The following is a 13,006-nucleotide window of genomic DNA, read 5'->3' on the forward strand; positions in this document are numbered from 1 at the left end:
TTAGTTAACGGTAAAATCCACTATCGGTCCACCTCTACTTCTTTCCCTTGTGAATTTTCCGATACATGATACTCCAGTTGGACGGTACTCAATCTCTCTTTGCTTTATTTTGTCCCAGGTAACACACATCCCACTGGTTTAGTAGGCAGATGTATGAACTTAAAGAACTGTTATAAACAATATCTTGCAAAAGGCAATTTGTTTACCATTAGGGCTAGAAATGTTCAAATATTCTTTAAGTCGAAGAGTTCATTTTAAAATTTAATAAAAGAAACCCAGCAGTAAAACCAAATCCTATGAAAAACTCTTCTGATGGAGATCCAAATAAATATACCATTCATTTTCAAATAACTTAAAAATATCATCTACAGTGCAAGAGTCATGCCTGTTTCACTAGCTATGGTAATGACAGAAGCAAAATAAATTCAAACTTAAAACTGAGAGCTGTAGGTGTTAAACTAGTTTGTCTGATTACACTTCCCCAAAGTTATCACATCCTTATGTTTCCTGTTCTGCCTGGCAGTGCATTTTAAACAATATTTTTTGTATTAGACTATGATTTGGGGATACACATCAACAGACTCAAGTTGTTAAAAAGTAGCACATGATTTGGGTCACATGAGTGTCTTCCTGGAATTAGTCTACACTGTGGTGAATATCAAATGGCTTGGAGTTTGAGCATACAGAGCACTACAGAGAATTGAGAAACCATTATTTCATTGCCTACTTGGTGAAAGGAGATCAAACAGAATAGCAAAGAGAAATGAAAACCAACGTAATAAACTGTCCAAGTATTCAAATTATTCAGGCCAGCCGTATGAAATGTAAAAACCTGAATCTGTGGCACGGTTGTTGTTGGTGCCAGATGGGCTGGTTTGAGTATTTCAGAAGCTGCTGATCTCCTGGGATTTCCACACACAACAAGTCTCTAAAGTTTAAATGGAATGGCACAATAAATAAATAAATAATAAAAATAAATAAGTAAATAAAAATCATCCAGCAGTTCTTGCGGGCATGATGAGGGAGGAGAATGACCAGACTATCTCAAGCTGATGGGAAGGCATTGGTTACTCAAATAACTACAGCCATGGTGATCACAGATGTATAGATAAAAGGAAAAGGATTTGCAGACATCTGAACAAACTTTTCTTACCTCACGTATTTTTTTAAAATTACACTACTTGGTCAAAAGTATGTCCCATTTCAGATTCAGTCCCCCTTTGCTGTTATAATAACCTCCACTCTTCACTCTCTTCTGGGAAGGCTTTCCACTAGATTTTAAAACGTGGCTGTGGGGATTTGCTCATTCAGCCACAGGAGCATTAGTGAAGTCAGGCGCTGATGTGAGGCGAGAAGGCCTGGGGCACATCGGCATTCCAGTTCATCCCAAATATGTTCAGTGGGGTTGAGGTCAGGGATCTGTGCAGGCCACTCGAGTTCTTCCACTCCAACCTTGACAAATCATGTCTTCAAGGAGCTCGCTTTGTGCAGTGGGGCATTGTCATGCTAGAACGTGTTTGGACCCCTTAGTTTCAGTAAAGGGAAATCTTAAATCTATAGCATACAAAGAAATCATATACAATTGTGTTCTTCCAACAGTATAGCACTAGTTTGGGGGGAAAACAAATATGGGCATGATAGTCAGGCTTCCACATACTTTTGGCAATACAGTTTCTTTGGTTTGCTCCCCATCAGGCATGCTATGATGCTAGTTTGTCCGTAAAGGTTGATACAGTTACAGTGTGCATCACTCTATAGATACTCACTACTGTGCACAGTCGATCAGCTGATACTCATTGGAACGCTCATAACAGGCCTTCACTCCATCATCCTGCCATAGTTTTTTTGCATTGTCATAAAACTCCTAAAAAGAGATGACAGAAATTTGACTTATTGAAACAACAAAAAACATGCTTAAAAGCAATAAACATAAATAACTGAATAAGGTTAGATTGATCATTTTTTTAGTGTCCAGGACTGTGCATTTATTATTAATTATAAGCAGTTTATTTAGGGTTAGAAGTAAAGTTGATTCAAGACAGAAAACCAAATATAATCTCAGTCACATTAATAAACAGAAAATAAAAACCCCACACAACCATATTTGCTTGGCTGGACTAAAGCTCTCGCTCTCAAATGAACACGCCTGGACCCCTGATCATGTGTCTGCAAAACACAGGATTGTCTCATGTGAGGGCCATCACATGCCCTTTTACACTGATCTCAGTTTGCTTTGCCCTCTTGACACAGACCACAGTTTGGTCCCAAGCTAAAGCTTGCATACTGGAAATGCAAATAATTTTATTAAAAATTTGTTGGAATCGTTTACATTTGGTACTGTTTAAGGCAATTCCCTACAGGTATTGGGAATGTCTTAAATTTCTCAAAGAAATAAAGGACTTTACACATTACAAGACATGCAGGAAAAAATATCGAAGACTCAGGATGTGTGCTAGTGGTGTTATTGTTCATATTCATCATATTTTTTTTTGTTGTTAAATGGTATGTGTAATACTGGAAAACAACAAGAAACAAGAAGCTTTGATCGTTTCATTTTGCATTAACATCAGAATAGTTTGAGGTGGTCTTTCACGCCTAAATAATATTTTCATGTTGAGTCAGAAGCTGCACATCAAAAAAAATAAAATAAAATAGCACCTGATGGACTCCAATTTATACATTAAACAAGAAAATGTGTTCCATCACAAGCACTTAACTTGTGTTCATGTTGTGAAGGTCTTTCATTCAGACCAAATCCCTGGTATATATAATACAATAATTTAAAAAAAGAGATGTCATTGCTTGTGCCATTTTCATAACGACAAATGCATACAACAGTCACATCTGTTTCGTTTCTTTATTGCACTTGCTTGCTTAGGAAGCAATGGGATCATGGCAGTGAGCTTTTGGGACTTTCCTGCTAAACATCTGACCCTGAGGACTATGGCAGCTTGGAGCACTTCAAGGCCTATGAAGACCCCTGATGCTCTTAATGAGCAGGAAAAGGAATAAATAAATAAATAAATAAATAAAAAAGTAAGACAGCGACTGTTCATTAACCTCCTCCAGTTAAATCCCTTAACAACTCACTTCGCACAAACAAAAAATCCCTATGGAGCCTACTAATGCTGCATTACTAGGCCCCTAATTGATAAATTCATTCTTCAAATGTCCCATGTGAAGAACTCTAAAGAGCCCTCTGGATTCAGTACGATCTCGCTGTTATTGGCTGCATCTTAAGTTTGATGATCTATCCAAAACGTAGCAGCAATATCATCTTCTACTAACCTTTGAAGGATAGGATATGGCAGCAACAAGTGCCAAAACGCATGTCTTAAATAGCGCCATGTTTTTTTTTTTTATTGCTTTAATATTTTTAAATAGAACTGTGGATAGTATGTAAAAATAGCAGAGGTTTGTTGTGTATAAAAGGCTAACAAAAGGGAGTGACTGGACCAACAGTCTATTTATATTTGAGTAAAGGACATTGTGCATTAAGACAGTAAATCCTAGTCATGTTCCTGTAAATATCTGAGTTGCTGGAAGACAAAGTTTTGATTAAATAAATGAGAAAATTAAGGAACATGCGAGAGAACATCAAATAGCCTAAAAAGCTTGCCAAATAAATAATATACATTTAATCATCATAATAATCTTTAAATATAAATGTAATCACCATCCATAATTAGTAATAAACAATACTTAGCTGAAATATAATACATGCCAACACATTCCCCAAAGCATTGTGCATTTTATTACTAACTTTGGACCAATTACGACACCCATAAGGATACTTAATTCCACAATATACACATACATATATACATATACACAGACTTGTTTTCTTGCTCTACTCACTTCTCTCTGCAGTATTTTAGCTTGCTAATATTCTTATAACCATTTTACTAGAACGAGGAGATATTTCTGGTGGAGACTACAAAAGCACCTCTGCAACTTGCTCTGGACAAGTCAAACACTGTAAATGTAAATACTCCTACATCTCTTCTGAACTCTTTGTTTTGCTCTGTTACAGTCAAATACTTACAGATGTGAACTCAAAGTTCTTCTGATTAGGTAGGTTGGTGATGTATTCAATTCGCCGCTGGTTTTCTGGACAGGCGACCTGGACAGGTGGAGCAAGAGTACTCATAGCAGCAACTATAGTCTGAAAATGAGATACAAGATTAACATGGTTAACAGTGTGAGCACTATAAATCTCCCTCGCTTGTGCACGAGTGAAGCATAGAAACTACAAAACACAGCCATTTAGCCTATTCTATTTACTGCAGAATTTGGCATTCACACATACATTGAGCATTATTAAGCTCTAAAATAATAAAAATATAAGGATTAGAAAAGATGGCAACACACATAGTTCTGATGTTCACAGGCCCATTGTAGGCACCTTTGGGCACTCTACGCAGTCCCATACACAGGAAGCTGTGATGCACTGTGTGTTCGGACAACTTTCTAAACACAGCCAGCATTCACTTTTTTAGCAATTTGTGCTAGAGTAGCTTTTCTGTGGGATCGGATAGATATGTACAGTGGGGTCCAAAAGAGCACTAGTGATAATGCTTCTGTTCGGCACGCTTTTTCAAATTTAACAGGGTTAAATGTTTAAAGGTTTTCATTACAATTTATATGATCAGCAACAACTTGAGTGAAAAATAGAATCTTAGAAATACATGAATTTCATAGCATTTGGTTTGTCCTCTTTTTGCTTTAACGAGAGTGCACTCGAGCTGACACAGACTCCATAAGTTTGTGTAAAACCTGATGATCCATATCAGATTAAATCCATCGGCGTGTCATCTGAACACATGCTTCAATAGAAGTGATAAGAAAATCTGATCTTCTGTCTAAGGAGTTAACACGGTAAACATCACAAATTTGCTTACAATTAAACATTGTGGAACATTTTGAATATTGAATAGTCAAGGTGCTGCACATTTCCTTGCTTCATTTTAGAATTTTCAAAATTCAAAAACTTTGTTTATTTCCAGTTTAAAATATAAAATAAATAAAAGAAATTCTTGATTTTCAAAGTGGTGTCAGACTTTTGGACCTCACTGTATATTTAAGCTGGTTGTTCTGGTGCTAAAATGGTGAAAGTGGTCATACTGGTTTAACAGCATTACAACAGAGTCATTTACATCACAAGCAATCACTTTCATTATCAACCAAAAACAAACGTATGATTTCAGCTTACAGACCTCTATGGCCTCTTTTATGTTGTTTTTAATGTCTTGAATCTTCTGTTTCTTCTCTCTGCAATTAAAGAAAGAAAGTTGTGTTAGAGCGACTTTTTGTTTACATTAGTCAAACTTCGTGCATGAGAGTGGATCAAGATGGCAACTACTGCTGCCTGGGACTCAAGTTCAATTTTAGGGTCTGTTTTTCATAAACCAAATGTAAAAAACATAATTAAATAAAAATAGTTTTTTTTGGATAGGTGCTCTTGAAAACTTTGTCCTTAGTACATGCACTGTATATCCTACTAACATGATGCATATGCAACATATGCTTTTCACAGAAAATGAAGTACAAAACTACAATGTAATGAAAAGGGGAAAATCCTATTTCCACTGGACCATTAAATAGTTAAGTGCCAGTTTCATTACCTCCCTTGTGCCTATTTTGACACGAAATGAGCAAGACTCAAACTAGGTAGATTTTAGTGGGGTGAAATTTTTGCACTCAGTGATCCAATTTGATATGCAATTCAGTGGTTTATTTAATTTTTATTTAATCAGGGTGGTTGCATAAAGATAAGAGTGAGATAAGTGAGACATGGCCAAGCAGTGTGCTAAAGTGAGTACTATTTAAAAAATAAAAAACAATTTTGAGTATTTTATTTACTGATAATAGTTTGTTCAATGTTTAAAAATAATCAAACAAATTAAAAATGAATAAATAAATAAAATCAATCACTGGTTAGTACAAAACCAAAGCTTCTTTGGGTTTACTCAGCAAGGTGTACATCTGCGATAATGAGGTTAAATGAATCGTCTCTTTAAAAAAAAACCAAAAAAAAAAAAAAACATGCAATTTGTTTTTATTATTATAATAAATGACTGGGTTTAGCTGATCTTTTTATTATAATGTTTAATATGTAAGGAATAATTGACGACAGACCTTTCATTAATAGAAAATAAAGCACACCCCGAGGTGGTAATGCCGTTACACCTCGGGTATGCATTATTTTCTAATAACTCAACAGACCGGAGTCAATTATTCTGCTTATACCACAGTTACCACACCTGAAGACATTTGAACAATGTTTTATTTCAAGACATTAGTCAGGTTTGTGTCCTTAAAACGCTTGTGTATGGAACTAGTTTATTACACGTCCGATCTCAAGCTTCCATTGCTAATTCCAAAAAGTCATTCAAGTGTTAGAGAGCACGCTCGCGTGCTCTCTCCCCCCCCCCAATAACTGCAGATCAATGGCTCAAGCCTCCGCTTCATCTCATTACCACCTCGGTTGTGCATTATTTTTCTAATAATGCAATGGCCCGTCGTCAATTACTTACATACTTCGGGCAAATAAAAAAAATTGTAATTTTGTTTGTTGTTAAATGTGTGGTGCTGTGGTGGACAATAGGTGAACTACTCCTTTATTTCAGTTAACTTGGCAAAATGACATGGAACTGTAATACGACCTGACTGGAACTACTTTAGCTGTGCATTTACTGAAAAATAATTGCACACCTCAGAATGTCTATCAGCCAATCAGAATCGAGAATTCAATAGTGCTGTGGGATAAAAACGTATACTGTTCTTTCCTCTAAAGTCAGTGAAGGATGACATCACATCAAACAAACTTCTGCTTTAAATATCTAAAAATAATCTTGGAAGTTTAATAAATAAGTAATATGAATTACTGATTCATAATGATTGTTGCATCAAACACCGATGCAACAATCATTATGAACCGTTGATGCTAACAACATTTTTTAGATATTTAAATTCTGAGAAAGTGAAAGAAAAATAAAATAAATTAAACCCGTAGCACACTCACCATACATCAGTACTTATAAAACTACAGGCAATACTTCTTAGTCAATTATATTCTGTTTCTCAACATTGAGTTCATCCCAATTTCCCACAATATAAACAGTCATGACTAGCTATGAAGTTCACATTTTCAATTCACTCTGCTCACATTTAGGACGCAGCCATGTAAAATGACTTGAAAAAAGAAAATAAAAATTGGGACTTGTCCAAGATAAGCCATTCAAGAAAACACTGCTGTAAACACTGTCACAATCTCGGATAAGTTAAATGTGCTTATATTCCTCACAAAGAATCCGTAATTACACAAAGTTTAGTTACATTTTATTCAAATTATGTTATCTCGAAGTAAAATAAAAACAGCAAGTGCTTATGCAATACAGAACCATGCATTACAAGGTTAGATGAATTACAATGAACAAACCCCCCCCCAAAAAAAAATTGTTACAAGAATACTTACTCAGCATTGAATCCATTAACATGCAAAATCCGCATCTGCTTGACAATAGTGCTCTTCCCAGACTCTCCTGCACCTATAGCGAGAGGGAGAGAGAGAGACTCTTGTTCTTAATCAAAGATAGTTTAGAACACAATATTTATGATTTAGGAAAAATGGGAATTTTTATGTATTTAGATGCAACAAAATGAGCTTTTATTGCTTTATGCATACTTGTATAGATTTCCCAGAACCAATTCTAACAGATGCACATTTTCCTTTGTAAAATTATCACTGAATATTCAATGTCACTACTGTTGGGGCTTGGCACTAAGAAACTAAGAGCATTTTATTTAACTACTCCTGAAAAACACTTCTATTCAACTAACAGAATTAAACACAATTAATTTAGCAACCACACTCCTCTATTGTATGTGGGGAGAAAAGCTAGTATCAGGCAATGCACCAGATAAAGCTTAATGCTTCAATCCACTAGAAGTTGTAACTTGTAATTCCCGACCAGGAAAATGCCCCCTCAACTCAGAATTCCTACTCAGGATGATTTCCTCAACTCCAAGTTCAGCAAGTGACGTCAATTCAACATGGCTGTGCACAGCATCAGCAGTAACCAAAGTAGCCCTTACTTCCTTTAAATGAGTTACACTCGTACACAAGTATTTGCTTTAGAGCAATGGTCACCAACCATGTTCATGGAGATCTAGTGACCTGAACACTTCAGCACAAACCATAATGTCACCCGACCATCTAATCATTGCCTTTAGAAGGTCTTGATCGAATAAAACAGTAGTGCTCGATTTTGGTTGGAGATAAAACATGCAGGAAGGTAGAGCTGAAGGAAGAGGGTTGGTGACCACTGCTTTAAATCAATCAACAGACAAATTTTCTATTAAATCTAACACTGACTATACAGATTTCTGTTCTGAGGCGGAAAATACACATCAATCATCACAGTTAGCTGGCTAAGCTTGTTGCTAACAAATGATGAACATGGAGGCCCCCACTTCGTCGGTCTGATGTACAACTTACACTTAAGGGCATACAAGACCCATGTACCAGGAACTCTTGCGTTCAGGAGTGTTTCCTGAACTGCTCGATTGTAGTGGAGAGAAGGGTCAAACCCACGGGCACATGTGACCTGGCTAATGATGCCAAATATCATTGACCATTTAGCAGAGAAGAAATACTTGTGGAGAGCCACCAGGGTGTTCTGACCTCCAGCGAATGCAGTAGTGGAACAAAAAGGTCTTACAGGCTATATCAGGGCCACATTTGTGAAAAACAAACAAACTTAATGCTGAAAAGCAGGAAAAATCTAGTTGGTAAAATGTTTAACACCTGAGCTACATCTACATTAATCCAGATAAATTTGAAAACGCATCTTTTTCCCTACGTATTGGTCTTCTGTCCACAATGAGACGGCGTATTTTCGTCCAGTGAAAACGGAGCTTTTCAAAAAATGCTCTCCCGAGCAGATAACTGCTGTAGTGTGAACTGAGAAAACGGAGATATTCAAAAACTATGACATTTATTAGTCATGTGATGCAGTCATGTGACCCATTCAACTCAAAACAAACAAGATGGTGGACGATATTGGACTGCACTTCTTGTGCCTGCTAGCCAGTTTGTTAGCGCCGTTAATGTCATTTAATTAATGTACAACCTTCAGATTGCATTTTTTGGAAAGGGGTCGGAACATTCGCTCCAATTGCTATCCAGCAGCAGGACATGAGGAGAAACGCGATTTAAAAAGAGACAGAAAGTAAATAAACCCTGATGGAAATGACGCAGACCAAAGCGGCTTACGTTTTCATGCATGTGCAGTATAGGGATGTTAGTGTTTTCAAGCGTTTCTGTGTGGACGAGCAATTTTTGGAAAACGTTTGAAAACGCCAGTGTAGACAGTGTGTTATAAAATTAAAATGCCGATTTCAAGACTATCTGGATTAATGTGGATGTAGCCTTAAAAGTTCAGTACAAAATCTAACCATCAATCAGTGCTGGTTTCAATCAGTTTGTAGAAATTTAAAAATATATATATTAGGGATGTGAAGGTGAGGAAATTTTCCTACCAGTTAATTGCCGTGTGACAACACCGGTAATAGCGGCATCACCGGGGGGTTTTTTCCCCCTTGCTTATGAATGTCAGTGTGGCCGTGCGCATTTCACTTTCGAATTAGCTTCAATTGCTTGAATGGTGGGCTCATTATTATTCTTAATGAAACACACAACAACTGCAAAACAGAACAATGACAAACTTGCTTATATTACACATTGAACTTTTAAAACCAAAAGTTACACCATCGTCTTGTCAGTCAGCTCACCTCACCTCACTCTTGTCACGTGAAAAATGAAATCTGACTCCTGCTGATCTGTGCTTCGACTCAGACTCATTTGGCTCATGCTGAATTGAGCAGACGTGCTCAGTTTTGAATTGTAGCATCTGTTCTCTAACTAACAATTATTTTTATTACTATAAAAAAGCAAAACAACAGTGGGGGCGTTAAACAGTTAAAGCATTAAACGGTTAATAAGCACTCCTGAACGTATTAGCGTTAAACTATGCTAACCATTAAGTAAGCAAAAACGAGGATTTTTTTGGCAATAATTCACTGGAATTAAACTATGCTACAACAATCATGATGCAACCGCTACCATAACTTTAAACTCACCTGTTTGAATTGCTTGAATAAATACTGCGGTAAGCAGCCGCTCTTCCTGAAAGCACGGTTATTGTCGCGGCACATAAGTTTTAGATGTGCGGCTTTTTCACATTTAGTGGTAACAGCACCAGAAGCGGAAAAGGGGTGTCCAAGAGAAATACATGTATTTCGCCTACTATATAGTAGGTAAGTATGCGGTTTCGGACGCAGCCATAGCGACCGGGTAAGCTGCTGGTTCTTTGGCTCCAATGTCTCCTTGTTGCACAGTGCACCCATGAAAATTTCCCAACTGACCACCTGTCAGGCTGTGCATCAGTACCAGTACTACATATGAAAATCTGGTACAGTCAACTTTTATTACAATATCAATATTATATCATCAGTTTTTATAATCAGTTTTTTGTGGAAAACCACTTGAACTGGCAAAATTGCAATTGCGCGAAATTGTTTTGCTCGGTCTTTCACAGTGTTTGTTGGAAAATGAGACCTTTTAGCTGTACTCATGTTCAACGGACATGAATCGAAGATTTGGCTGAATGCGTCACATGACGTGTCTTGGCCCAAATCTGCGGAAATTTTGCCGTTTTTCAAGCTCCACTGAATATTATGGAGTTGGTCGATTTCTGTTCATTTCTGCAATCGCAAACTCCTGGAGGGACCGATTTATACTACAGCTTGAACTCATAGAGTGTCACTTATCTTACAGTGCTCTTGTTAAGTACTAGGTAAAATACTTTTATAATACTTTAAACTAGAGTGAATGTTGAGCACAATTTTCACATGATAAAATATAACAAGAATGCAAAAAGTCACTACAAGAGACAGTACACATCGTGCCATGTTAAGCACTAATAGCATTCTATTAAGTGTAAAGTGCACTAATTAGAGCTGCAACAACTAATCGATAAAATTGATTATAAAAATCGTTGTCAATGAATCCCTATCGATTAGGTGGTCTGCACACAGCATGGGGTACATTTACTCACTACGTTACTTCTGTTCCGAAAACAGGCTTTGGAGAGTAAATACTAAAGTTGTGTCCCAAATTACGGACTATACACTTACACTATGCACTTTGTACTCTACCGTCTAGTATGAGTTTTAGAAAGGCAATATAGTCTCAAAAGGAGCACTAGTGCTTTTTTTACTAACCGGAACTATAAGCCGCTTCTTAGTTGATGGTGCATGACGTCATACGCGTGTAATGTTATGCCGCTAGCGTTCGCAGAAACCCAGAGTCACCGACAATGACTATCTTCAGTTTACCGTTTGTCACCATTACCTTTTATTTCCAACATAACCTCAGTTACCATCAGACGGAGGCAAAATCATCAAGTGACTGAGGAAGAACGCCTTCTAAGGCAGGAGAGCATTTTATATTAAACATCGCGGAGATCAAACAGTGATGCACGAGCACAAACTTATGTTTGTATCCAAAATGCTCCACTGTGTGCAAGGAGCCGGGAAAACTGGTGTGAACTATTTAAAAGGTTTAGTTTAATTCAAGTTTGTCATTATATGCTGTATATGCGCACTTGCAGTGTAAATTCTGTTTATTATAACGGAAGTGATCTATCAGTAATGAGGCTGCGTTGCTCCTCACTTGCGGTGTAGACGCGCTGAGTGGGAGCGCAAGTAAGATCTGTAATGTCTAAATCACTATGATAAAAAGTAAACATAAGTAAAATAATATTTCTAAAGGCAGTGAGTAACAGAAACCCACAAGGTGCAGTGAAAGTGAGTTTTATTATAAATTTAGGACAGTAGTTTTATTCTGTGTTTTTATATATACACACACACACGCACATACACACAATAAAATATATTTTTTTTTATTAAATAATTAAATGTATTTGACTTATTTTAGTATTTTATATTTATTTTAGTTTATATTATACACACACGAATAATTATGCATTATTTTTATGGATGCACAAAAAGCACCAAATTAAACTAGAGTCCTAAATTAATAATATATATTCTGGTGGGTGTGTTGGATTATTTTCTGTTTTGGACAAACAGTCATGTAAAGCTTTAGACAGTTTGTGGATTTTATTTTAATTAACAAAAAAATGTCACTGAAAGTTTGCCCCCCCCAATCCAATTAATCGAGAAATAATAATAATAATAATAGGCCAACTAATCGATTATTTGCAGCCCTACCACTAACAGTTTTTTACATCAGTGTTACACCCTGGGTAAGGACTGTATGTGGTCACAACACGTGATGAAACATTTTTACTGGATTTCAGCAGTAAGAAATTATAGCTTCAGCTGAATATTTCTCAACAAATATTTATACCACAAGACAATATTGTGTACCTGAATCTGCAGTTTTTAGTATTGTTCCTTTGTTGCTGGTTTTTTGTTTCGCCACAATATTAATATATGAATGCATTTGAATACTAAATTTATTTACTTAGCAGCCTAGTTTTGGCAACTTGGCATAAAAAACCCAAAAAAGGACATCATGCCTATGTTCCTCTGGTCTCTGTAAACTGCATAAACAAATTATGTGGGCCACAAACATGCATCCAATGAGAACAGGAATTCGCCTCTAGTTATCTGCTCATCATGTTGCCTCTAGAGCTCGAGAATTCAGGTGCTCGTGTATACACGTGTTTTGGGAGGATGACGTTGGAGGCAACAGTGAAGGGCGGAACCAAGTCCTTTTTTAAGCATTTAAAACAACTGGATTCACCCAACTTCTGTCAACTGTCAAAATCACAGACTATCTTTGGCAACATGTCAGACTTGGACACATAAGCTATTGTAATTGGAGGCGATGAGTCACAGGGCCACGTAACACACACAAGCATTTATTTATGTATTTGAATCCACACAACACGTAATACCTTCCATCAAGTTAGGC

General features: G+C 36.7%; 1 protein-coding gene across 2 annotated transcripts in view; it reads right to left on the reverse strand.

Annotated features, from left to right (window-relative positions):
- Positions 1 to 13,006, reverse strand: part of LOC128607672 (guanine nucleotide-binding protein G(s) subunit alpha) — a 34,273-nt gene that overhangs the window by 9,916 nt on the left and 11,351 nt on the right. Inside the window, exons 2-5 of one of the 2 annotated variants that reach the window (XM_053624753.1) lie at positions 7,478 to 7,550; positions 5,217 to 5,271; positions 4,046 to 4,165; positions 1,767 to 1,864 (exon numbers count right to left, since the gene is read on the reverse strand). In XM_053624753.1, coding sequence (XP_053480728.1) covers positions 1,767 to 1,864; positions 4,046 to 4,165; positions 5,217 to 5,271; positions 7,478 to 7,550 — 346 coding nt within the window. Of the gene's footprint in view, positions 1 to 832; positions 1,516 to 1,766; positions 1,865 to 4,045; positions 4,166 to 5,216; positions 5,272 to 7,477; positions 7,551 to 13,006 lie in introns of those variants that run through there. The other variant, XM_053624754.1, reaches the window with a different exon arrangement.

The sequence above is a fragment of the Ictalurus furcatus genome, chromosome 5 (genome assembly GCF_023375685.1).
Source record: "Ictalurus furcatus strain D&B chromosome 5, Billie_1.0, whole genome shotgun sequence".
Classification (NCBI taxonomy): Eukaryota; Metazoa; Chordata; class Actinopteri; order Siluriformes; family Ictaluridae; genus Ictalurus; species Ictalurus furcatus.